Raw genomic sequence first — 27,636 nt, 5'->3', positions numbered from 1 at the left:
GCAATGCAGGAGACCCCGGTTCGATTCCTGGGTTGGGAAGATCTGCTGGAGAAGAGATAGGCTACCCACTCTGGTATTCTTGGGCTTCCCTTGTGGCTCAGCTGGTAAAGAATCTGCCTGCAATGTGGGAGACCTGGGTTCAATCCCTCGGTCGGGAAGATCCCCTGGAGAGGGAAAAGGCTACCCACTCCAGTATTCTGGCCTGGAGAATTCCATGGTCTATGTATTCCATGGGGCCGCAAGGAGTTGGACACAACTCTGTGTGTGTGTGTGTGTAACTAGATCACTTTGCTGTACACCTGAAACTAACACAATATTATAAATCAATATATAAATCAATAAAGAAAATGAAGGCCAGTTCCTTGTTGAGGAAAGCCATATTATTAAGAAAGACCAACGTTTTTACTGATTGCAAAACTGTATGAAAAGTATCCCAAAAGTAAAAGAAGAGCATGGCACACCTATCTCACCATCTGAATGATAAATCAAGGAGCAGGGATCTGAGCCTGATCTGACTTGAGAAGCCATGATCTTGTCATATCGTAGGGAAAACTTATTCTCTTTTATTCCTTTGTGTTCTTTTTGGGAATAAAGTAGCTCTTCAGGGGTGCTCTATGAACTAAACTAATGTAAATATGTGGCTTCCTTAAGTGCCAGCTATGGTGGATGCAGACCATGAGTATTGCTGCGGGTAGGTGACTGCACAGTCAGGGCCTTGACACAGAGGCTGACTGGGATTTCCTTAAACTCCTAGGAGCTGAGGTGACCTACATGAACATGACTGCCTACAACAAGGGTCGACTGCAGTCCTCCTTCTGGATTGTGGACAAACAGCATGTTTACATCGGCAGTGCTGGTTTGGACTGGCAGTCGCTGGGACAGGTAATCTTTTCATTATGTATAGTTTTGTCAGCATCAAAACTACCACCTCCATAAAGCCCTCAGTCACCTCTACTATGATTAAGAGAATTTAAACCTACAGCATTTATTATTTTTAACTGCACAGTTTTAGTAGTTTTACCCTCAATTAAAGGAAAATAATAAACCTTTCCTTTTCAGAATCATTTCAGCAAAAGAACTGCCGTTGCTTCAGTGCTTTCATAACTCAGATGCTATTCCCACATTCTTTAGAGCATGTGCTATGCTCTAAAGTCACTCAGTCGTGTCCGACTCTTTGTGACCCCATGACTGTAGCCCGCCAGGCTTCTCTGCCCATGGGGTTCTCCAGGCAAGAATAGTGGAGTGGGTAGCCATTCCCTCTGGAGGTTCTTCCTCCTGATGCTTGACCCTCAGACTCTCTGGGCTTCCACGATGGTGCAGTGGTAAAGAATCTGCCTGCCAATGCAGGAGACACAGGAGACGTGGGTTCGATCCCAAGGTGGGGAAGAACCCCATGGACAGAGGAGCCTGGTGGGCTACAGTCCATGGGGTCGCAAAGAGTCATCACGACTTAGTGACTAAACAACAACAATAGATTCTCTTAGAGGGCTATTTTTATGTGGAACCTTCTCTGTGTAGCCTATATGGGTTTGGTATTTTTTTTATGTGAGGGCTGTTTTTGCAATGGATGTCTGCCACCTCTTTTCTCCATGTATGCTGATCCGTATCCCCTTGATAACAGTGGGATGGATGTTGTGGTGACCAGAGTCTGCACTGGGTGTTGAGCAGGGCCTCCTCTCTGCTCTGATTGTCACTGCCCTGTCAGAGGTGGGGCTGGCTCCCCAGTGGTTGGAGTAGAGACTTCCAGATCTGTATCTTAGCCGTGTTTCTGACCTGCGATGTGAGGTAAGTGGGACTGAACACTCCCGCTGGAAGGGAAGCCACTGAGTAGGCCTTCTCTGGAGCTGTTCACCTGTGGGTGTGTTCCGTTGTGTCACTTTTCACATCCCTGTGTCACTTTTCAAATCACACTGTTGGTGGCACTGCTCTTGGCCCTCCTGTAACTGTGGGTATGCTGGCATTTGGCCCTAGTGTCTCTCAGGCATTGTTTCACCAGACTGTCTGTGCATGTCCACCGGTCAGGTCCCAGGACTGCAGTAACCATGCATCTGGACCCACTGTGGGGGCTGTGGAGGCAGCTTAGATTTTGGTCTGGTCCAACAGGGTCACAGAAAGTCAGACACGACTGAGTGTCTGAGCAGAGAACAGAATCCTGGCATGGCTATGCCCACAAAGCCTATAGGCCCTAAACCTACACCTGTCTCAGCTATGGGAGCATTTATCTGTTCAAATATCCCACAGTTGCTGAGTTTCCAAAGCCAGCAGTGGGGGTGTAAATGCATGGAGAGATTTCAGCTCTTGCTCCTTAGTCACAGGGCCCCTGGATCTCAGCTGTGGTTTCAGCCCCACTTTTGCATGTGTGTCTCCCACCAACATCTACTCCCAAGGATGCCTTGGAACACACATGCTTGCCCAGGTGGGCAGAGAGAGGCAGCGATGGGTGGGGCGTGTGAGCTACTCAGGTGAGTGCCCTTTCCGGTGCCCATGGAGGCAGGGACCAGCACATGGAAGGGGGCTGCAGTGGTGGCCCCACTGCTTGAGGGCCATTCAACAATGCACCCTGTGGCTATGGTGGCCCAGGCTGCTTCCACAAACATTACCAGTTGTGGAGTTTCTTACTCTTATTCCTTCAGGCTGTCTCTTTACAGCCAGCAGCTGTCTCCTCACTGGGTCTGCTCTCCAGACCCTACATTCCAGCACCCAACATCCCCTCTGCACCAGCAAACACACGTCTTAGGCCGAGGCCAGAGGGCTCTGGCACTTACCTCCCGTGTAGGTCTTATGCTGTCCTGCCTGCCATAAATGGGTTGCCGCCCTCTCCTCTGAGCCCCCAAAGCTCCTCTTCTGTCCCAGAGGATCTCCCCACTGGTGAGGGGGCTTCCCCAGTTGCGGGAACCTTTCCTTTCCTTCAGCTCCCCTCCAGAGGTGCAAGACTTTATCCCATTTCCTTGTTTCTATTTGTCTTTCTTTTGTCCTACCTGGTTTTATGGGGATTTTTCTTGTTGTTTCAGGTGCCCAAGGTCCTCTGCTAGTGTTCAGCAAGTGCTCTGTGAGAACTGTTCTGTTGGTAGATGTATTCTTTTTTTATTAATTAATTAATTTTTGGCTGTGCTGGGTCTTCATTGCTGCATGACCTTTACTCTAGTTGCAGAGAGCGAGGGCTACTCTCTAGTTAACAGTGCATGGGCTACTCATTGCAGTGGCTTCTCTTGTTGTGGAGCATGGGCCCTGGGGCACGTGGGCTTCAGTAGCTGTGGCTCCCAGGCTCTAGTGCACAGGCTCGATAGTTGTGGCACACAGGCTTAGTTGCTCCACAGCATGTGGGATCTTCCTGGATCAGGGATCTAACCCACATCTCCTGCACTGGCAAGTGGGTTCTTTACCACCGAGACACCAGGGAAACCCTGATGTATTCTTGATGCATTTGTAGGAGGAGGTGAAACTCCACATCCTCCTGTTTCACCATCTTGACTCCTCTCCCCTGCTAAGTGGTTTTTAACTTGAGCATCATTTGCTTATTTTTGTTAAGAATATATGTTTTCCTACCATTAAATTTTATTTTATTTTATTTTTGTTATTAACAGATAGAGTTTAAAGTTCTGTTAATTCCATTTGAATGAGGTTTGAATTATTGAGGTTTGATGACATTTTTCTCCAAATTTTTGAGCAAGTAATCTTTATTTTCTCTATTTCCTTCTTCTCCTTTCCTTATATAGACAGACAGACGTATATTCAAGTATTGGTTTCTCTGCTTAAGGATTATTCCTTTGTCTTTGCTTTTAGTTGTTTATTTTGCAGGAAAGTAAGTTGATCTTTTAAATGGTTACTCTCTGTGTAGTCATTATTTCCTTTTTAAATGTATCATCGTTATAAAATATGAAAATTTCCCCACTTAAAACACGGTAAATACAGAGAGAAGATAAGGTGCAAGTTATTTTCTATTCATATGAAGAGCAGAAGCTATTTTATGGATATTCCTTATTTCCATATTTCTAAGTGGTAGCTAGTTTCCTTTCAGTTATACAGAAGACCAGAGGAAGAAGTGGGCAAGTACCTGGACCCAGTTCTCTGTATCATGACTAATCAAGCTTCTTTCTTAAAGACAGGCCAACTCCTATGCTTCACTTAATGCCATTCTCATTAGGAACTGGAGAATCACCACCTCTCCACTACTGGCACTGCATGGCACTGAGCCCTCCAGTCTGTCTAGAAGAGATGTCCCTCTGACCTCATCCTGGGTTGTTCTCAGATGGAGAAGGAAATGGCAACCCACTCCAGTATTCTTGCCTGGAGAATCCCATGGACAGAGCCGCCTGGCAGGGGATCCATGGGGTCGCAAGAGTAGACACGACTTAGTGACTGGACCACCACCACTGCCTAAACCCAGAATGAGAGGGAGAGCAAACTAACTGGACTTCTTAGATGTCTTTCCTTCAGCTCAAATGTACCAACAAAGTTATACTTTTAAAAACATAAATGAATTATCATGCTATTTCTTAAGTATGGAATAAGAGTATTTTAAAGTAATTAGCCTCCAATTAAAATAAATAAATTAAAAAATAAAAAAATTAAAAAAAAAGAATTTTAAAATAACTCATTTTCTAATTCATAATCTCGGGCTCCCCAGGTGGCTCAGTGGTAAAGAATCCGTCTGCCAGTGCGAGAGACTTAGGAGATGTGGGTTTGATCCCTGGGTCAGGAAGATCCCCTGGAGAAAGAAATAGCAACTCACTCCAGTATTATTGCCTGGGGAAATCCCATGGACTGAGGAGCCTGGCGGGCTACAGTCCATGAGGTCACAAAGAGTCAGACACAACTTAGTGACTAAATAATAACAACAGTCTATATGTCAACTGCTAACCTACTTATCTTACGTCAACAGCCACCATTTCTCTGCCTCCTCTCCACACATAGTCACGCGTATTGTCTCTTTGTCCACCCTTTCCCCTTAGTTTTTGCTATTTGAAATTATGTTGTTATACCTGTATCATCTGTTTTAAATGTTTTCCTTTCATCTGTGCTTGCTTATGTGGGCTTTTTTCTTGGTTTACTTCATGAGACATAACACATTGCACAGCAGGGCTCATATGTTAGAACAGATTTTTTCATTTGAGAAATGTCTGTGAAACTAATATTTACATGAAAAATTATAATACATTTTCCAAGTATCAAACTCAACCTATTCCGTTAGCTTTATATTTTGTGAAGTTTTCTACTGAAATCAGATTATTATTATTAATTATTACCTTAAGTCTATAGTTGTTTAGTTGCTACGTTCTATCCAACTCTTTATGACCTCATCCGTGAACTGCAACATGCCAGGCTTCTCTGGCCTTCACTATCTCCCAGAGTTTGCTCAAACTCATTTCCATGAAGTTGGTGATGCCTTCCAACCATTTCATCCTCTGTCTTCCCCTTCTCCTCCTGCCCTCAATCTTTCCCAGCATCAGTGTCTTTTCCAATGAGTTGGCTATTCACATCAGGTAGCCAAAGGATTGGAGCTTCAGCTTTAACATCAGTCCTTCCAATCAATATTCAGGACTGATTTCCTCTAGCATTGACTGATTTGATCTTCTTGCTGTCCAAGGGACTCTCAAGAGAATTCTCTAGCACCACAGTTCAAAAGCTTCAATTCTTCAGTGCTCAGTCTTCTTTATGGGCCAGCTCTCACATCTGTACATGACTACTGGAAAAACCATAGCTTTGACTATATGGACCTTTATCAGCAAAGTGATGTCTCTGCTTTTTAATCTGCTTTAAATCTATAGTAAGTAAGAGAAATAATAAAACTAATGATAAGAGTTTTAGTGTATTGCAGGTTTTCTCTATGCTAGGCATTCTTCTAAGTGTTAAAGAATATGAACTCATTCAATTTTCACAATAACCCTTTCTTTTAAATACTACTGTTATCACTTTATTTTACAAAGGAGGAAATTGAGACACACATCAGTAATCTACCCAAGGTCACCTTCCAAGAAGCTGCAAAGCAAGAATTCAAACGAAGGCAATCTAGTTCCAAACCCTTCTCTCTTACTTCATGTTAATAATTTTTAAAAATAAATTACATTATGAAAAATTCTTTTCTTTTAGGATTTTTCTTTCATGCTATACAATAAATTTACTCTAACTCTTTTCTTTAAGAATAGCTAACAACGCTATTCATTTAGATACCTTCACTCATTCACATCTTTCTTTTTTAAAAAATTTTTATTGGAGTATAGTTGATTTACAATGTTGAGTTAGTTTCAGATGTGCAGCAAAGTAATCAGTTATACATATTCATCAATACACTGTTTTTAGATTCTTTTCCCACATAGGCCATTTCCAAGTATTGAGTGGAATTCTCTGTGCTATATAGGTCCTTATTAATTATTTGTTATATATATAGTAGTGTGTGTATGTCAATCCTAATCTTTAATTTATCCCTTACCCCCTGGTAACCATGGTACTTTCCTGGTGGCTCACACAGTAAAGAATCTAACTGTAATGCGGGACACCCGGTTTCAATCCCTGGGTTGGAAAGATGCCCTGGAGAAGGGATGGCTACCCACTCCAGTGTTCTTGTCTGAAAAATTCCATTGACAGAGAAGCCTGGCAGGCTATAGTCCTTCTGTAGAGTCAGACACAACTGATCAACTAACATACTTCCCTGGTAACCGTAAGTTTGTTTTCTACCTCTGTAACTCTATTCTGTAGATAAGTTCATTTGTACCCTTTTTAAGATTCCACATATAAGCAACATCATATGATATTTGCCTTTCCATTCACATCTTTCTGATTGCAAACCCATGATGATATGATAGCCACAGAATGATGCCTACTGTTATTCAGTATTTAAGTTCTGCAAACTCAGTTAATTATCTGAGTTGAATTGACTAGAAGTCAATGTATGTGTGCTTCTATATTCTCCTGCAGTGGTTCAGGTGCTCCCCTAGAATCTGTGGCCATAGGGAGTCCCGTGGGAGGGAAAAGGGAGCTCCTAAAATCACTAAGGAGGAAACCAAAAAGGCAGCACTAACAAAGCAAGCAAAAGACTAACCAGTATGTGAAGTAGAAGGAAAAGGGCACAAGTCTTCAAACCACAGGGTTCTGGAGGCTTGATGCTGAACTAGAAGAAGCTGAAAAGGAAAAAAGTGAAAATCATGCTGTTAGTAAAAGTTACTTTTATAATTTTTCAAATATACCCTCTGAAATGAACTACTAGCCTGGAATTGGAGGCAAGGTTCAGTGGGTTCCTTGCTCACGTGAATCTGGCAATTCTGTATAGGGGAAATATTTAAATAACATTTTAAAATATAATTATAACAAATAGGAATAGGCCTATTTGACTCTGTTAATGTGTATTTTAATCTTATTGTTATTGTTTAGTCACCAAGTGATGTCTGACTCTTTTGCAACCCCAAGGACTGTAGCCTGCCAGGCTCCTCTATCCATCTTTATTCTGAAAAGACCTGAAAGGTATATCTTAAAACAAGCCAGCTGTTGGAGCAGGGAACATAAGAGCTCTAAGATGAGGTATTCCAGTGACTGTGTTGGTGATCAAAACAACCCAGGGCAGGATGTGGATTCAACCCTACAAGCTATGGGAGAAACACTGAAGATCTGTGATGGGCCAGGACCTGAACCCTGGAACAAACCTAGTGAAAGTGCTCAGGCTGAGGAGTGAGGAAAGCATGAATAGAGATTCTGTGGCCAAGATTAAAGGGGAAAGTGGCAGGACTGAATTATGATGGTGTGAAGGTTAATTTCATATATCAACTTGGCTAAGCTATCACGCCTGTTTGTTCATTCAAATACCAGTCTAGATGTTGCTGTGAAGGTATTTTTTAGATGTGAGTAACCTTTAGACATGACTTTGCCAACAAAGATCCATCTAGTCAAAGCTATGGTTTTTCCAGTAGTCATGTACAGATGAGAGATTTGAATCATAAAGAAGGCTAAGCACTGAATTGTCGTACTGGAGAAGACTCTTGAGAGTCCCTTGGACTGCAAGGAGATAAAACCAGTCAATCCTAAAGGAAATAAACCCTGAATATTCATTGGAAGGACCATTACTGAAGCTGAAGGCAATATTTTGGCCACCTGATGCAAAGAGCTGACTCATTGGGAAAGACCCTGATGCTGGGAAAGACTGAGGACAGGAAGAGAAGAGGATGGCAGAAGATGTGATGGTCAGATAACATCGCTGACTCAAAAGACATGAATTTTAGCAAACTCTAGGAGATAATGGAGGACAGAGGAGCCTGGGATGCTGCAGTCCATGAGATCCCAACAAGTCAGACACAACCTAGCAACTAAGCAACAACATTTAAATAGGTAGACCTGAGTAAAACAGATTATCCTGCCTTATGTGGAAGGGCCTCATCCAGTCAACTGAAGACCATAAAGGCAAAGACTGAGGTTTTCAGAAGAAGGAATTTGATCTCAAGACTGCAACATAGAAATCCTACCTGAATTTCTAGCCTGCTGTAAAGATTTCAGACTGACTTTGAGAACTAGAAAGTACTGCAACAGAAAAGACATGGTAAAGCTGTGTCACAGGGACTGATCGGTTGTAAGGAATGAGCCAGAGAGAATAATGGATATTGTCCCAGCATCTGGATGGACCTGGGCCAACAAGGAGAAGGACAATACAGTCAAAAGAAATGTGGACTATCAGGGGGTAGGGGTCGTTCTGATATCCAATGGGCAGTTGGAGAAACAGCAAAGAAATTGGCCAGTATTGGTGCTTTTTATCTAACGACTTGGACATCTGAATAGTAATAGTTTCTTGACTGACCCTAAAGCTACTGATTTCATCACAGCTCCTTTCTGACAATAACCATTGTGTAGGATGATGACAAGAATTGTACTCCTCCTGCCTCGCCATGCTGATCCCTTCTTCCTAGTCTCTGTGGGTTGAAATCATAGACTGATGTTTGCGATGAGAAAGGGTGCTGAGACTTAAAGTGTCTTTGATTCCCTCTTCTTGTCCGTTTTTCTTTCAATTAAAAGAACAAAGCACTGAGGTAGAGTTTTGACGACTGAGTGGGTGTGCCAGTGGGCAAGTGGAGGGCACTGCTTTATAGCACATCCTGCCACCCTGTTCAGGGCTAGCATTGAGCTGAACTTTTCACAATTTATGATTTTCTAAAGACCTGTTTTAGCTCCTATGGAAGTGGGCATTGGGAATGCAAGGAAATAGATATTGGATCCAAAATGAAAACTAACCAAAGGAAAAAGCAATTCAATTGCAAAAAGAAAAAATTAATATTCCTTAGGCAACATGTAATGAAGGAAAACAAAGGATTCATTCTTCCAATGTTGATTCAGAAGATTACCTGGGCTGCTCAAAAAGGTCATTTTTTGTTTGCATATGAATTCTAAAGTAAATGAGGAGCTAGAAGTCCCTATTTCATATAAAGGAAATGTATTAGCAGACAGATTTTCAGTAACAAAGCCATGCTTATTTTCTATAATTTTCAAAGTAACAATTTGGCAGAAATATTGTTCAAAAGAAGCATAAGTAGGAAATCCTCTTTCCTAGTCTCCCCTGAGGTACATTCTCATAAAACCAGTTTACTATTATAAAATGCTCTCAATTTGTGCAATTAAGTGAAGAAATAGGAACATCATTTGTTCTCTCCTGTTCACCTTTCCCAAGATGAAATTCAGTTAGTAGGTCATTCTCAAGTGAAATTTTATTTCTAAATATTTTCCTTCATATGTCCCTGTAACACTTGCCTCCTCAATCTGTCCTAAGTGATGTGATAATCCTAGGTATCCATAATGGCTCCTTAGATAACATGTCTCAAGATCTCCATCCTGGCCACTTTTTTTTCTAAATATAATCCATTTGGTTAAAGTTCCTTGTAAAATATGATGCCCAAAATTCAATATGGAACTTCAAAAGTAGCCCTCCCCTGCAGACTTTGGCTTGAAGTCATGTGGGCACTATACTTATGAAAATAGAAGCTAACCCTGAATTTAATGTTTCGCTGGCCTCATTATTTTTTGTTTGTTGTTACTAACAGCATTGCTTGGCAATATAGCTTAATAGTTGGAGTCAGATAACACTAAAATTGAATTTTTTCTATCTCTCATAATTATATAACTATAGGCAAGTTTTTTTTCATTTCCCTGAGCTTAAATTTCTCTCAGCAATTGATTAATGATACCAACCTCCTACAATTGTTAGAGATCAGACTGGATCTCACACCCTAGCACTGGACCTGCAGCCCAGCTAGTGCTCAGTAAATTGTAGCCAGTAGAGCTGATGACAAGGAAACTTTTTTCTTTCTTTGATAAGTTATCTAGATCAGTAGATCAAGGGAATGCTGGCATTTATTTGCTATTTTTGGCAAAGATTTTGTAAATCTCTCTAACTCATGGCCTGGTTAAAGGTATAGCATGGTGGGCAGCAGCCCAGAAGGGACATGGGGTGGGGGTTGTGTCCCTCTGAAGGGAGATATCACATGTCTTAACCATAGAGGTTTATTCTACATCCTGTGCTGTTCAAGGTTATTATCAACAGTCATACCTAGAAGGCAACTGACCAAATTTACAAATAGCCCAAATCTGGGAGATATAGTTAAGGTCTCGGTTTTCAGAAACAAGACTTCAAGAGATTTCAGCGAGTTCATTCGAACAATACTCACAGGAGGAAAGTGAACAGGGGCATGGAAATAAATGCAGACCACCCAAGTGAGAATAAGCAAGCAAGATAATCAACCACTACCACTTGCATCTGGCAGAGGCTCAAAGACAGAGGAGTGGAAAACTTTGTAGTGGAAACATGGGATGAAGCTGATTGGAGGCTGTTAGCATAGGGAAATTGTAGGAGAATTAACTAAAAAGTAGGGTATCCTATGTAATGGGCTTCCCTGGTAGCTCAGCTGGTAAAGAATCCTCCTGCAATGCAGGAGACCCCAGTTCAATTCCTGGGTCGGGAAGATCCCCAGAGAAGGGATAGGCTACCCACTCCTGTATTCTTGGGCTTCCCTGGTGGCTCAGATGGTAAAGAATCTGCCTGCAATGTGGGAGACCTGGGCTCAATCCCTGGGTTGGGAATATCCTCTGGAGGAGGGCATGGCAACCCACTCCAGTATTCTTGCCTGGAGAATCCCCATGGACAGAGGAGCCTGGCGAGCTACAGCCCATGGGGTCACAAAGAGTCAGGCACAACTGAGCGACTAAGAACAGCATCCTATGTAATTGATTAGGGGTACATATTTGCCTTTATGTAGCTGGTCTTAAACTGGAAACCAGACAAAATGAGGGTAGCTAGTAGTTATTAATCAAATGCTGCCCACGCAGTTGCTGTAGGGGGTTATTATTTGGCTCTCTGGGCTGGTTGCTGAAGGTGGTGGGTCAGAGTTGTATTTTTATATATGGTCTGGCCATTGTCCATTTGTATATTCAGTCTCTCAGGGATGAAAAAAGCCTGCCTAATCCCATGACTCCTACCATCCACTTCCCCACAGGCTGGTTTTAGAATCCCAAACAGGTATCTGGCTGCCTATATTGAGAACTGGGATGGGGAGTCACCTGCCTGTGGGTTATTACCTGAAATCCCAGCATCCGGATGTGAGATGCTTAAAAAACTTTTATCAAATGAATGCATGAATTAACAAACTAGAGTGTGCTTACTAACCATGTAAGATAGCCATATCATATGAGAGAATTGGAATCAAAACTTGAAAATTATAGGAGAAATGATTGAGAGCAAAAGCCTGGCCACACATTCTCAGTTTGTATATTGGGCTTAGTGACAGACCAGTGACCTCCACCAAAAGCTGGTCCACACCAATTTAGTAACATTTCTGACATCACCTTCATGATTGTTAAGAATATGCTATCGTTATGAAAATTTATTTTTATATGAATAAAAATACCACTTTTAACCATGAAGTTTTATTTTGTGTTGTTTTTAATATTGAAGTAAACTACTTGCCAAAGCTTGCTGAATATATACATACAGATTTTGTTTCCTTCAATAAAAGTTTATTAAATATGTTTCACTGGATTTCATTGAGAGCTCAGTCAGACCCAGGAAATTCATTTAACAAATATATTAACCAAGATTCACTTAGGTGAATTTTATTGCCCCATTTTTTCCTACTTCATGGCTTTCATATTTTAATTAGAAAAAAATTGAGATGAATTATCCTGATACAGTGACTTGCTAAAATACTACTTTTGTACCCATTAATCATTCTGCATACTTCAAGTTTACAGCTCAAGCATTTATTATTATAATTAGCTGTCACTTCAGTCCTTTATTGTTGAGTTCAACAAAATTTAACTGTCATATTTTTTAAAAAACCCTTTCTGAAGCTTAATTCTCTCAGCAAACTGTGTATAGAAAATTAACTCTATTGCCTTGTACCATTGTAACATGACCTTCTTAACCTCCACCCACAAACTACTAAATTACTTCTATGTTGTCTTAGTCAAGGTTGAGTGTACCGTATTTGGACCTTAAGAACTGCCTAAAAATACTCATCTACTTCTAACTTGGCCTGTGGTGCTGGAATGTTTATTCTAGAAGTAGCAGTCTGAATTTCATTCTCAGAAGCCTGCAGGAGAAATCATGCTTTATAATAAAGACTAAGATAAACCAAACAATATATAGAAATGCTAATAAGTTCATAGTTTTGAGTAAGAACTTTATTCTTTTTAGATATTCCCCATGAACATTGATTTATTTAATCCTCACAGCAGACCTGTGAGATAGTAATATATGAAACAAGTTCTCGATATTAATATATGAGACAGGCTCTAAATTTGCAAATCAGGAAATTGAAGAATGTCCTGGAATTATTTCTTTGGATAACATCAGAGTTAGGAATGAGACACAAATTCCCGGTTTTCATGCAACACTCTTTTCCCTGTGCCTGAACACTGGTCCAGATGTCGCACATTTATAGTGATATCCTGCAGATTGAGAAACTAGAGCAGCTTCTCTAACTGGAATACAACCAAGAACCAAAAAAATATGCAAGAAGACTGTGCAGAGGCAAAACTCCCCAAAGCTACAGCCTTTTACTTATTGGAGCACCTCATTGGGCCTTATTCAAAATCCATTTATTCTTAGGTTCACCATGGGTCTAATTAATTTCCAACTATGGCTAGTAAGAAGTCTCATGTCAGAGAAGAATGCTAACAGTCCAGACAAGTGAGAACTGTCCATAGGAGTAGACACTGATCATTGAAAACAACACACGAATTCTAGAATTCCAGTATCATGAACCAATCAGCATTAGCCAGCCTCTCTGCCTCCCAGCCGGCCTTCAGGATGACTACGACTTTCCCTTTAGGAAAAAGGAAAACTCTCCATTCACTGCTTCCTGTTCAGGACACAAGAAATGTGCTTAAACTTTTGAGAGATAAGCCCCTCAGAACAGCTGGAGGGTTAGTCCTCTAAGCAGCCGCCTCTCATCTCTGCGTAGTCTGAACCTCTAAAGCAGTGCTGTCCAATAGAAATATACTTCAGGCCACTCATGTGAGCCACATATGTGATTTAAAATTTTCTGGTAGCCGCATAAAAATGTAACTAGGAAAAAGGTCAAATTAATTTTAATCATATATCTTATATAATATCCTAAATATTATCATTTCAACATATCATCAATATAATACATTTAATGATGAGATGTTTTACCTTTTTTTGGTAGCAAGACTTCAAAATCTAGTGGGCACTTCACACTCAAGCCCAGCTCAGTTCAAACTAGTCCCGTTTCAAGTGCTCAATAATCACGTCTGACTAGTGACTATTTTGCTTGCACAGGTCAAGAGCATCTCTTTCTCACTCTTTAGGAGGCAGAATATGTTTTTTGCCAAGTTAACACACAAGCCTGAAGAACCAAGGATTTTACTTAGAAAAGCTAGTTTTATATCTGACAAATAAACCAACTTCCCTTGGAAGAACTGGTCCTTATGGTGTTAGAACCTCCAGAAGTCAGGTTGGCAATGGAGTTATAAGAGTTTCAGGATTGGAAAGCTGCAAAACTGTGTTTTGCAGGACATTCAACAAATGGCACTGATGTAAACTGCTTATTTTTACCTCCAGATTTATGGATTAAGCTCTGTCTCTTTCTAACATGATATTGATGTTGTTCTCAGAAGTCAAATATCTATCATCTTTATCTGCCAAAATCTTCCATCAGGGAACATCTCTAAAACATACTTTGCCTGCTGTAAACTAGTGTCATTTCCTGGCTACATTATTTTCATTTGTTCATTTATTCATTCATTCAGCAAACATTATTTAGCATCTACTTTGTGGCAGGCTCTACTGAAAGTGCTAGGGAGTACACAGATAAAGAACCCAGCTCTCTTTCCTTAAGAAGATAAGTAAACATTTAGAATACAGTTTGTTGTGTGTGTAATTAACTCAGACTAAGGGAAGGGTCAGGAACGGTTCCATGGAGGAGCTGATACCTGAGCTGAACTTGAAGGATAAGTAGAGATGAACTAGGGAGAAAGGTTCTCCTTTGCACAGAGATGAAAGGAAAACAGCACGGCTGATTCTGAGAAAAAGCGCTCACCCAAGTGGCTGTTACAGACAATTCCACCATGAGTGGAGGAGACAGGAAGATCTCAGAGCCTTGGGTATCATGCAAAGAAGCATGGATTTAGCCTAAAATTTGGGGAAACTTTCTGAAGGGTTTTAGGCAAAAGAGCTGCAACTGTGGAGAAATGGATTATTGTTGCTGTTTAGTCGCTAAGTCGTGTCTGACTCTTTTGCACACCCATGGACTGTAGCCCACCAGACTCCTCTGTCTATGGGATTTCACAGGCAAGATTACTAGAATGGGTTGCCATTGCCTTCTCCAGGGATCTTCCCAACCCAGGATAGAATCCATGTCTCCTGAACTTACAGGCAGGTTCTTTACTACTGAGCCACCTGGGAAGCCCAGAGAAATGGTTTGTATTGGAGTACAGCTTAGGAAGATGTTGTAGAGATGAGTCAGCAGGGGGTATGGGAGAGGGTGAGTTCCTGAACTAAGTCCATGGCAGTGAGGAAGAGTGGGAAAGGAGGGTCTCTCCTGGTTTGGCTGAGCCCTCTGAGTTGGCTCACTCCTTGTCTCTGCTTTGGATTCTTCATTGTCACATTTCTCCCAAAAGAAGGCATAGGTGAGTCAGGGTATCCTGAGTCATATTAGCCTACTTACCTTCTGCTTGGAAGGCTATAACATCATCCCATTTTTTAAAATAGAGAAATCCCCAAAACATATATGTGCATGAAATGAGCTCAGCAGCTGCAGGCTCTAGAGCACAGGCTCAGCAGCCAGTGGTGCATGGGCCCAGCTGCCCTGCATGCACGTGAGATCCTCCCCGACCAGGGATCAAACTGGTGTCCCCTGCATTGGCAGGTGGACTCCCAGCCACTGGACCACCAGGGAAGTCCATGATAATGAAGTCTTTGGAAGGATAATCATCCCTGTCGTTTGTCTACGCTTAGTTGATAAAACACTTTCTTATACATTAATTTGTCTGATTCCCCCTCAACTATTGAAGGAGAGAGAGGCCTATGTTAACTCTCCTGAGGTCACAAATGTGGCACTGAGATCCAGAAGTGTTAAATGATCAGTCTGTAGACATGGTGAGAAGATGGCTTCTGAAGTGACTGTTCTAGTCTCCTCTGTCAAAAAGGAACCTGATGTTACTCACTCTGGTGACACATTGACGAGTGGCCCTTAGAATTATAGCTTATTGAATAACAGTTTATTGTCCTGATTAGCAAACACTGTCTACAATGAATGAACAATGAAGCAAATGCTTCTGTTGGTCCTACTCCCAGAAGCTGTTGGTCTGTGTAACAGCTGCCACCAATTCATGCTCTCAGCCAGGTGAACACCTCCATGGAGATTGCCTTGGCTGTGACTGCTCTCCTTGATGGGATTTTGTCTCACTCTCCAGTGGTTACCCTAAACCTCCAGATTGCCTCTCACCATCCTCGAGATCCAGCCAAAAAAGCCTCCCTGAATTCTCAAACTCTTGCAAAGCAATGTGATATTTTATGAGAAACCAGAAGGCAGAAGGAGTGAAAAATTATGTCTGCTTCTGTCTGCATTACCTTAATGGATTCGATCATTCACTCTATCCAGATCATGCCAGACACTGGAGATAAAAAGAGATCAATAAAAAACAATTTCCCCTTTCATTGAACTTACCATCTGATGGGAGAGTCAGACTGTAGATCAAATAAACAAAGAAATAAAATAAGTAGAATGATGGATGCTAAAAGAGGAACAGAGTGTTGTGACACATGGTAATGGGAGGGGAAGATATGGGAACAGAGAGAGAGAGAATTCCAAGAAGAATAAGTGATTCCCAGAAGGCCTGGAAAACTTTTCTAGCTTGGTTGACACAAGATGCATGTGACTAAAACCAATAGAACAGGCCAGAGAGGTGGGAGGGATCTCAAGACTCCCTCTTCTAACTTCTTTTACCTCCTCAAGATTCTGTGGTTTTTATCCCACCCCCTCCTTCCTGCTCAAGGACTTTAGCACTTTAGGCAACTCACTTAACTGCCTCTTCTGGTCCTCTAACCATTCTTGTCTTTATTAGATAGCCCAGAATTCAAACTACCCTCCTTTCTCACTTGCCTAGTTATTATGAACCATTTTTTTACTTTCGGGAAGAACTGTTTCCCCAAATGTGATCAGACACCACAGAGATTTATTGGTTTCATTTTTCATCCTGAAGGCATCCTTCTCAGAACTTTTGTTGAAAGTGCCATGAAGGGTTTAAGTTGAAATAATGAAGTATCTGAATTACCTGTCATGAACAGGAGTTTGTGACATTGTACAGGAGGCAGTGATCAAGACCATTCTCAAGAAAAAGAAATGCAAAAAAGCCAAATGGTTGTCTGAGGAGGCCTTACAAATAGCTGAAGCAAGAAAAGAAGCAAAAGACAAAGGAGAAAAGGAAAGATATATCCATTTGAATGCAGAGTTCCAAAGAACAGCAAGGAGAGATAAGAAAGCCTTCCTCAGTGATCAATGCAAAGAAATAGAGGAAAACAATAGAATGGGAAAGACTAGAGATCTCTTCAAGAAAGTTAGAGATACCAAGGGAACATTTCATGCAAAGATAGGCACAATAAATGACAGAAATGGTATGGACCTAACAGAAGCAGGGCGATATTAAGAAGAGGTGGCAAGAATACACAGAAGAACTATACAAAAAAGATCTTCATGATCCAGATAACCATGATGGTGTGATCGCTAACCTAGAGCCAGACATCCTGGAATGCAAAGTCAAGTGGACCTTAGGAAGCATCACTACGAACAAAGCTAGTGGAGGTGATAGAATTCCAGTTGAGCTATTTCAAATCCTGAAAGATGATGTTGTTCAAGTGCTGCACTCAATATGCCAGCAAATTTGGAAAACTAAGCAGTGGCCACAGGACTGGAAAAGGTCAGTTTTCATTCCAATCCCAAAGAAAGGCAATGCCAAAGAATGTTCACACTACCACACAGTTGCATTCATCTCACATGCTAGCAAAGTAATGCTAAAATTCTCCAAGCCAGGCTTCAACAGTATGTGAGCCATGAACTTCCAGATGTTCAAGCAGGATTTACAAAAGGCAGAGGAACCAGAGATCAAATTGTCAACATCCATTGGATCATCGAAAAAGCAAGAGAGTTCCAGAAAAACATCTACTTCTGCTTTATTGACTATGCCAAAGCCTTTGACTGTGTGGATCACAACAAACTGTGGAAAATTCTTCAAGAGATGGGAGTACCAGACCACTTGACTTGCCTCCTGAGAAATCTGTATGCAGGTCAAGAAGCAACAGTTAGAACTGGACATGGAACAACAGACTGGTTCCAAATCGGGAAAGGAGTACATCAAGGCCATATATTGTCACCCTTCTTATTTAACTTATATGCAGAGAACATCATCCAAAATGCTGGGCTGGATGAAGTGCAAGCTGGAATCACGATTGCTGGGAGAAATATCAATAACCTCAGATATGCAGATGACACCACGCTTATGGCAGAAAACAAAGAAGAACTAAACAGCCTCTTGATGAAAGTGAAAGAGGAGAGTGAAAAAGCTGGCTTAAAACTCAACATTCAGAAAACTAAGATCATGGCATCTGATCCCATCATTTCATGGCAAAAAGGTGGGGAAACAATGGAAACAGTGGCTGAAATTATTTGGGGGGGCTCCAAAATCGCTGCAGATGGTGATTGCAGCCATGAAATTAAAAGTCACTTGCTCCTTGGAAGAAAAGCTATGACCAACCTAGACATCATATTAAAAAGCAGAGACATTACTTTGCCAACAAAGGTCCGTCTAGTCAAGGCTATGGTTTTTGCAGTAGTCATATATGGATGTGAGAGTTGGACTATAAAGAAAGTTGAGTGCCAAAGAATTGATGCTTTTGAACTGTGGTGTTGGAGAAGACTCTTGAGAGTCCCTTGGATTGTAAGGAAATCCCACCAGTCCATCCTAAAGGAAATCAATCGTGAATATTCATTGGAAGGACTGATGCTGAAGCTGAAACTCCAATACTTTGGCCACCTGATGCAAAGAACTGACTCATTGGAAAAGACCCTGATGCTGGGAAAGATTGAAGGTGGGAGGAAAAGGGGACAACAGAGGATGAGATGATTGGATGGCATCACCGACTCTATGGACATGAGTTTGAGTAAGCCCTGGGAGTTGGTGATGGATGGGGAAGCCTGGCATGCTGCAGTCCATGGGGTCACAAAGAGCCAGACATGACTGGGTGACTGAACTGAACTGAATTACCTGTAAGATCACTCTGGCCTCCACGTGGAGAAAGGGCAAGAATGAGAATAATGTGTGACCAGTAAAGAGACCCACCAGCATGGTGACAGTGGAGGTGGGAAAAGAGAATGGGTTTGCAGCCTGCTTCAAGAGACCTGCTGAAATGGCCTGCTTGCGCTGGGGAAACAGAGGTGTTGACAGCCATGGGCAATGGTGATAAGAAAACTGGGTAACAAGCACAGTTTTGTACACTGTACTTTTAAGATACCTGCAAAAAATCCAAGAGACAATGTCACTTTGTTGTTGTTTAGTTGCTCAGTCATGTCCAACTCTTTTGTGACACCATGGACTGTAGCCCAGCAGGCTCCCCTGTTCATGGGATTTCCCAGCCAAAAATACTGGAGTGAGCTGCCATTTCCTTCTCCAGGGGCTCTTTCTGACCCAGGGATCAAACCCTTGTCTCCTGCATTGGCAGGCACGTTCTTTACTGCTGCGCCACCCAGGAAGCTCTAGTGTCAATTCGGTAGGCTCTAAATCTGTGACTGGGGCAGCCTTGTAGGCAGCTGGCATGTGTGGATGTACCGTGCCCTGGTTGGCAGTGCCACGCCGCCCTTCACCATTGTTCCTGTGAAGGTGTTGCCAGAGAGAGACTCCTTCTGTCTCATTTTTTCTCTCTCCTTTCCCCTCTGGCTGTTTCCTCCACCGTCGCCCACCCTGAATGCTGTCTCCCTCAGGGTGCTTTAGTCTGTCATTCCCTCACCTCTTACACCTCAACCTGATCCACTTTCCTCATCTACTATATTCCTTAGACACTGGCCTTTTTGCTGCTCCTTGAACATGCTAAGCTTGCTCCCTTCTTGGTGTCTAGTGTTTACCACTCCTCCTGCTGGCACAGTTCTCCCATATCTTCCATCATTTATCCTGTGCTCAAGCCACCTCCTCAAAGCAGCCATCCCTCACCTCCCCAGCTCACACAGTCACTCTCTACACATGACCTAATTTTATCTTCTTTGTCTGTAGCAAGCGGCACCTGAAGTTATCTTATGCCATTATTTATTGCTTGTCTTTCTCCTCTAGAATTAAACTCCTTGAGGGCAGTGACTTTCTTTCTCTCTCCTATTTAATAGCATATAAACAGGAACCTAGAACAGTGACATGTTAAAGGTGCTCATTAGAGCTAGGGTGGCCACTAGCCACCCAGCACCTCCATGTCATTTCATTACTGACTCCCTGGTCCATGACAGTGCATAACCCATGAGAGGCCCTAGTATGCAGATAAGGATGTGACAGTGAGTTTGGAGTGGCATTCAACTCTGGAGGTAATAGAAGCACCAAACAGAAACTCTCAGAGAAGCTAAAAGAAGCTAAAGCATTTAAAAACATACTGAATGAGTATCACTTCTAATCTTGGAATGTTCTCGAGTATCATAGCATGAGAGAACCATGGAAGCATTGTGGATATATGGCCAAAACCAGGAGGCAGCAACTGACCATGGTGTACCTTTGCAGTCTGTTTTCCAGACTGGAAAGATGATAGACTTCAGAGTTGGAAAACTGTGAGTTCAAATTCCCTGTGTGTCCATGACTAAACTGTATAATCATTGAAATCTCAGTTACCTAATCTACAAAATTATAATTACACTATTTTATGGGACTTTTGTGAAGATTACATGAAATTATATGAGAAAATATAGGACTGAATAGCTTTTCAGTAATTAGTACTCTTTCTCCTGAAAGTTCATAAAATGCTGTGTGTTTCTCATGTTACCTCTGTTTTGCCTTCTGAAAAGCTGATGTGTGTTTTTTCATTTCCCAGTTTTCCCTTAATGAAGGGCAGTGACTATATACCTAATTTTTAAAAAAATTCCTTACAAGATATAGAACATTGCCTACCACATAAAATATAATCAACCAGTATATTAAAGTTGAGTTCATATTTTATTAACAATACTCAAATTATCCATCCCAGGATAACTGCCAAGAAACCAATCATATCACTTTCTCCTCTGCACTCTCTGTTCTGATGTGGGTAATGAACTGGAATTGTCGCCAAGCACCTGTTTATGGGTAATCACTCTGAGTTGTGAAGACAGTTGGTGGCTTCACATTGTCATCAAGAAACCACAGGGGTTTAGGGTCTTCTGGAATACTGTCAACACCACACACTGTGAAGCTTTTCCATCCTTTCCAAGAAAAACTGTAAAAGAATTTCCAGTTAAATTTAAATTTTTATCATTAAAAAAAAAGCAGAGAGCATTCTGTTAATTTCATTTCAATGATATAGCCAATGTAACTTATGTTAGACAGTAAAAGGAGAGATGCATCAAAGCTCTAACTAGAGACCCTTAAGGGGATCTTGAGAATGATTCTCTGACAAATAAACATTTTCCCTCCCATAATATCTCTCTGCCCCAGGCAAGCCTTGTGGATCTGTTTTCTCATTGCTTTTGTCTTATCTGAAAATAAAATCAAAATCTTGTTTATGGCCATCTAAAAAACAGCTGCAGTTATTTTTTGTCCTCCTACCCCCAAATTAAAATTATGAAAAGAACATGCAGTATTCACAGATTGTTTTATTAATATTCCGAGTCATAATTCTCCTAAATAATACATGCATCTAATTGTTCAGTTAGAAGTTTGGAGTCTGATATATTGATAATTCCTTTTACCCAGCTTCTTTCTCCCTTACTGTCTTTCAGAAGCACACAGCCTATGGTGGGTTTTCATTGCATTTGGCAAATGAAACATCACTCATTATGGTAGCAGTGTGGAACTGGACTGCTTTGACTATCTGGGGCCAGTTAGGTTGCAGCCTCATTCATCTCAGGAACACACTGTGACCACTGTGTGTGTCCCCAGATGGATTCCACATGATATAAATATAGACAGCTAGCTATCTTAGTGAGTTCCATTGCCTAAGGCTTCAGACACTGTTTCATACACTGTGGGGTGTCAACCAAACTACTTTTGCTTAAGAAGCCTGCTGGAGAAAAAAAGTGGAAATTAGGAGAGGGAGTCTTTGGGCTTGGTAAGGAAGTTCTTGTGGTCCACTCCAGGGTGACCACCGGATCACATCTGTTGATTATCTTTCATGTCAAGAATCTATTTCTCCTAACCCATATGAAAAAGAGCAAATATTCCAATACTCCCTGCTCTTCTGTACACTGTCCCAAGCTGTTCTTTTGGGACAGTTGTTTTTTTTTTTTTTTGACTCTGCAATGAGATTTAAATCTCAACAAGGGGGAACCAAGGAGTTTCAAACTTCAAGTTTTTTAATCCTTTGAATCATAATTTCTTAATCAGAAAAGAGCTTGGAGCTGTGGTTCCCAAACTGTGAGACAAGGCACCCTGGAACACTGCTGTAAATTCCTAGAGTTGTTACACATTAGTTTAAATTTTCAAGGGAAACACACCAAAATTGTTGAGCTGGTCATCAAAAATTTACTATCTTGAAATAGTCCATAATTTAACACCCTTTGTGAAACTTGGTTTTTGGTGGGGCAAAAACCTTTGTGGGGAAGGAAATGAGGCAATATCCAATCTGATTCCAAAGTTTGAAAAATTGTGCCAAAGAGGCACAGATGTCTCATTCATAAGTAATTATAGTTATTTGAGACTGAAAAAACAATGTTTTTTCTTTAATTTATGTGTATAATATTTTAATAGGCTATTAAGTTGTCAGGAAATAAAGAAAAATGAAGTCATTTGGACTTAACTACTTAATAAATCCAAGTCTTAGGTGTTTCTTTTGTACTAGCTGTGTTATGCAACAGTTGTCAAGACACTCACTAAGTATGCTGTGATCTGAGAGAGTTTGGGAACCTCTGCCTTAGTGGTCAGTTAGTCCAACTAGTGTAGACACCTATTTGTTGACATTGACAATGATGTTTTAATAAAATATTTAAACCATAGTAAAGCAAAACATACTACAGTTTATAACCAACTGCCCTCATTAATGGGCTTCCCCAGTGGCTCAGCAGTAAAAAAAATCTGCCTCTGATGCAGGAGACAAGAGAGATGTGGGTTCGATCTGTGGATTGGGAAGATCCCCTGAAGGAGGGCATGGCAACCCACTTCAGTATTCTTGGAGAATCAGTGGACAGAGAAGCCCAGCGCACTACAGTCCATAGGGTCTCAAAGAGTCGGACATGACTGAAGTTTGCACACGTGTATATATATATATATATATATTTATATTATATTTATATATTTATATATATATTTATATATATTTATATTTATATTTGTTGTTGTTGCTGTTCAGTCACTAGGTCATGTCCAACTCTTTACAACCTCATGGACTAGCCTGCCAGACTCCTCTGTCCATGGGATTTCCCGTGCAAGAATACTAGAGCAGCATATCATTTCCTTCTCCAGGGGATCTTCCCAGATCAAGTATTGAATCCATGTCTCCTGGCAGGCAGATTCTTTACCACTGAGCCACCAAGGAAGCCCGTATATGTATATGTGTGTGTGTGTGTGTGTGTGTGTGTGTGTGTGTATATCTATATACCTATCTATATATATATATATGTCATTAAATCCTTACATCAACCCTTGAAGGTAGAAATTACCATCTTGACTTTTACCACCAGGTAGAGATCAAAGAATTTACCCTGAAGGACCAATGTTAAGCAAGACCAGTTGAGAAATCTACTTTTTTAATACTGAGCAAAATCATCCTTAATCAAACCATCGCCAAATACTTTTTTTAGATTTATTTTTTATTGGAGTATAGTTGCTTTACAGTGTTGTATTAGTTTCTGCTGTACAACAACATTAATGATCCATAAGTATAAATATATCCTCTCCCTCCTGAGCCTCCCTCCACCTCCCCCATCCTACCCCTCTATGTTGTCACAGAACACCAGCCTGAACTTCGTGCGTTATTCAGTAACTTCTCACTAGCTATTTTACATAGGGTGATATATGTTTTTCAATGCTACTCTCTCAATGTGTCCCACTCTCTCCTTCCCCCTTTGTGTCCATAATTTCATTCTCTACGTCTGCGTCTCTATTCCTGCCTTGCAAAATAGATTCATCAGGACCATTTTTCTAGATTCCGTATATATGCATTAATATATGATATTTGTTTTTCTCTTTCTGACTTACTTCACTCTGTATAACAGGCTCTAGGTTCATCCACTTCAGTTCAGTTGACTCAAATTTGTTCCTTTTTATGGCTTAGTAATGTTCCATCGTATATATGTACCAGACTTTCCTGGTGGCACAGTGGTAAAGAACTCATCTGCCAATGCAGGAGATGCAGGTTCAAGCCCAGGGTCAGGAAGAGCCCTTGAGAAGAAAATGGCAACCCATGCCAGTATTCTTGACTGGGAAATCCCATGGACAGAGGAGCATGCCAGGCTGCAGTCTATGAGGTCACAAAGTGTCGGACATGACTGAGCAACTAAACAACAGCAGTATATGTACCAGAACTTCTTATCCATTCATCCGTCGATGGACACACTTTTGAGTCTTATGCTTAGGGAAGCAGTGAAGTTGGAAAAGGAAATTGGATAGACTGTAGATAATTTAGAATGCTAAATTTAAAAGTTTGAAGTTTATCTTTTAACAAGTGGATGGCCATTGAAGATTTTTGACCCTGATTTAATGAAAGAATAACTTTAGAGAGATGAAGTTAAAAACAGCCTAGAGGAGATATTAATACATAAAGTGAGTAGTGCTTTAAAGCCCTTCAGTGGAGCTGCTTCAAGAACGTTGTTGGTCACTGAGGAGGACATGGCAACCCACTCCAGTATTCTTGCCTGGAGAAGTCCAATGGACAGAGGAGCCTGGCGGGCTACAGTCCATGGGGTTGCAAAGAATCAAACATGACTGAGCAACTAAGCATAGGAGGCGAGGATAAATTAATGTTCTCTATAACAGTGCTATCCAATAGAAATGTAATTAGGTGCACTTATGTTATTTAAACTTTTCTACACATTAAAAAAGTTTTTAATGTAAAAATATTAATGTTTTATTTTAACCTGATGGTGGCTCTAGTGGCAAAGAACCCACCTGCCAATGCAGGAGACCTAAGAGATGCGGATTTGATCCCTGGGTCAGGAAGATCCCCTGGAGGAGGGCATGGCAACCCACTCCAGTATTCTTGCTTGGAGAATCCCATGGACAGGGTTGCAAAGATTGGACACGACTGAAGTGATTTAGCACACATGAACACATCTAAAATATTAGCATTTCAATAAATAACCAATATGAAAAATTATTGAAATATTTTACATTTTTTATACTAAATCTTCTAAATCCAGAGTGTAATGTTTACTTATAAGCACTTCTAGCTGCCTTTTAAGTGCTCAGTAGCCACATGTGGTTATCACCTACCTTTTTGGGCAAGGCAGCCCAAGAGCCTTGTTATTCCATGTCTGATCTGCAGACTAGAAATATTAATATCACTCAGGAGCTTATTAGAAATGCAGAATTTCCATGCCCCACGATGCCCCATGCGATTTGTGTGCATGTTAAAGTTTGAAAATCACTGTCTTCTAAAACAGTGGTTCTCAACATGTGATTTTTGGGCCAGCACCAGTACCAGCAGCATCGGTATCTCTTGAGAAACTGTTAGACTCCAACACAGACCCATTGAATTAGAAACTCTGGGGTGGGATATCTAGGTGATTCTGCTATACACTCAAGTTTAAGAACTATTATACTAGAATGTCTTTCTCTAGCAAAGATGCCATTATATTTTTCCACATGAGTCTTATATTTTGAGAGAATTTTTCCCTAATAAAATCCACTTATTAAGGAACCAATATAGTTAACTATGAAGCTATATATATATATATATATATATATATATAATTTTGAAATAAATAAGTAACTTTCAAAAAGTACTTTTGGTCAGTATACAGTAAAAGCTGAGCATATTCCATGTCTTACACCTTGCTGCTGCTGCTTAGTCACTTCAGTCATGTCCAACTCTTTGTGACCCCATGGACTGTAGCCCACCAGGCTCCTCTGTCCATGGAATTCTGTAGACAAGAGTATTGGAGGGGATAGCTATGCCCTCCTCCAGGGGATCTTCCCAACCCAGGGATCAAATCTGGGTCTACTGCACCGCAGACAGATTCTTTACCACTGAGCCACCAGGGAAGCACATCTTAGACCCTATATTAGGTATTTTACATATATTTTCTCTTATCCTCTTTCAACCCTCTGCAAAATAGGCCTGAATATCCACATCTCCCAGGGCCTGCATCTGGTCAGTGACAGAGCCAGGACCCAACCCAGGTCAGTTTGACACCAAAGCCCGTATGCATACCACTTACCTCCCTGCTTTAGCATTACCCTGCTAAGTTTAAATATTTTCAGCTGAAAGCAACAGAACTTGAGATTTTAGTGAGTCTGCTTGGAACTCTGAATGTGTGATATCTGAAATGCTGAAATAAACTCATAGGTTAACTACGAACTGCTCTGTTTCTACACTCAAACACAACACTCAGTTCTACCTACTTACAATGATTTGTTTAGAAACTACAGCCCAGGGCAGCACAAACATAGATCCTAGGAAGACAGGGTAACAGAGCATTCAATATCCTCAGAGCAGGCAGCAGTGGCTCAGTGCAGGGGCATACGGGAATGAAATGGGGAGAGGAAGCATAGATGAGACCCTGCTCCTGTAGAGGGATGATCATGGAATTTGTTTAAAATTGCTGGAACAAGGTGAACCAAACTGACTTTTTGTCAGTTTTCTTACTGTTTTCAGATTCTCTGTACATCCCCCTTGCTGTTCCACTGCCTCAGATAATAATGTGAGATTCCCGGTGCTTTCCCAGGATGTGGGATGTTCTGCTGACCAAGACATAAGAAATATACTCTGAAAATCTTCAAGAGAGAAGAGAATCCCCCACAAGCCTCTCGATCACACTCACACAGCCCTGTGTGAGGGCTTTCCTGAAAGTCATATAATTTTAAAATGATTATGTCAGTGATTGTATACAATTCATATATTCTCCCCTGAATACGTGGCTTCCCATACGAAGCAGTCTATTTATTTCCTAGGTAATGTCTGGATGTCTTACAGTACTGGAGAGTACTCTAACAATTAATTTCAAATTTCCAGTCCCCCAGCAAAGCTTATTTGCACTGAAATGGAATATGAAAGCTATTTTCCTGAATAATAAAATGTTTATTTATGTCCTTGCTATACATATGTAGAGATCAGTGGCTTCTTCATAGGGTCATATTTAGTACTCATTTTCCAAAGTCATTTATCATGTATGTTTCATTCTACAATAACACAGATTCTGCAACATCACAGCAGTTTGTAAGTATGGGGAGATTACATTTTGATTTGAGTGTTAATTAATGCATTCATAGCTGACAGTGTATTATGAACATCCTACTCTGTAAACAGGGAGAATCATTGAAATGACATCTTGTCTTGCTTTAAAACCTGTGCTTGGAAATAGCTTGGGAAATTCAGCAGCAGAATAGTAATTGGCAAGTACCTAGGAAGAAAAAGGTGGCCCTAGCACGAGTTTATGAAGAAAAATTTTGATTTTACTGGATTCATTTTTCTACAAGACGAAGTGATAAACCTCATAGGTAAGAGAAAAAGCAAGTGGAAAGTTTAGTTTCAACTAAACAAGATGCTCAATTGCATGAGTTAGGACCTCTAGAGTTGTGATGAATGGGAAAGGGGCTCTACTCTGACTTGAGCAGGACACTGGAAGGTGGAACATAGGTTAGATTAGAGCACCAATAATGTTTACACAGAAATAGAATAGTTGAGGGTTTGTAATAAACATATATGGCAGATCTATGATGTGGGCTATCTCAGAAGCATTTCAGTATGTAGAGACTGGATGAAGAGTTGGTTTTAGAAGCTAGATAGGCTTTAATTTGGAAGGCTGGTTTAAAGCATTGGTCAACACGGAGGAG

The 27,636-nt window shown here is 41.0% G+C and overlaps 1 protein-coding gene across 1 annotated transcript in view; it reads left to right on the top strand.

The window, feature by feature from the left end:
• Positions 1–27,636, top strand: part of PLD5 (phospholipase D family member 5) — a 380,049-nt gene that overhangs the window by 302,322 nt on the left and 50,091 nt on the right. The window contains exon 5 of the mRNA XM_081495441.1: positions 755–882. Within this exon, the coding sequence (XP_081351567.1) occupies positions 755–882 (128 nt within the window). The remainder of the gene's footprint in view (positions 1–754; positions 883–27,636) is intronic.

Source organism: Giraffa tippelskirchi, chromosome 5, assembly GCF_054371585.1.
Source record: "Giraffa tippelskirchi isolate mGirTip1 chromosome 5, T2T-mGirTip1v1.2.pri, whole genome shotgun sequence".
Lineage (NCBI taxonomy): Eukaryota > Metazoa > Chordata > Mammalia > Artiodactyla > Giraffidae > Giraffa > Giraffa tippelskirchi.
Note: the sequence above shows the minus strand (reverse complement) of the source record. Positions and strands in the feature narration are given on the sequence as shown.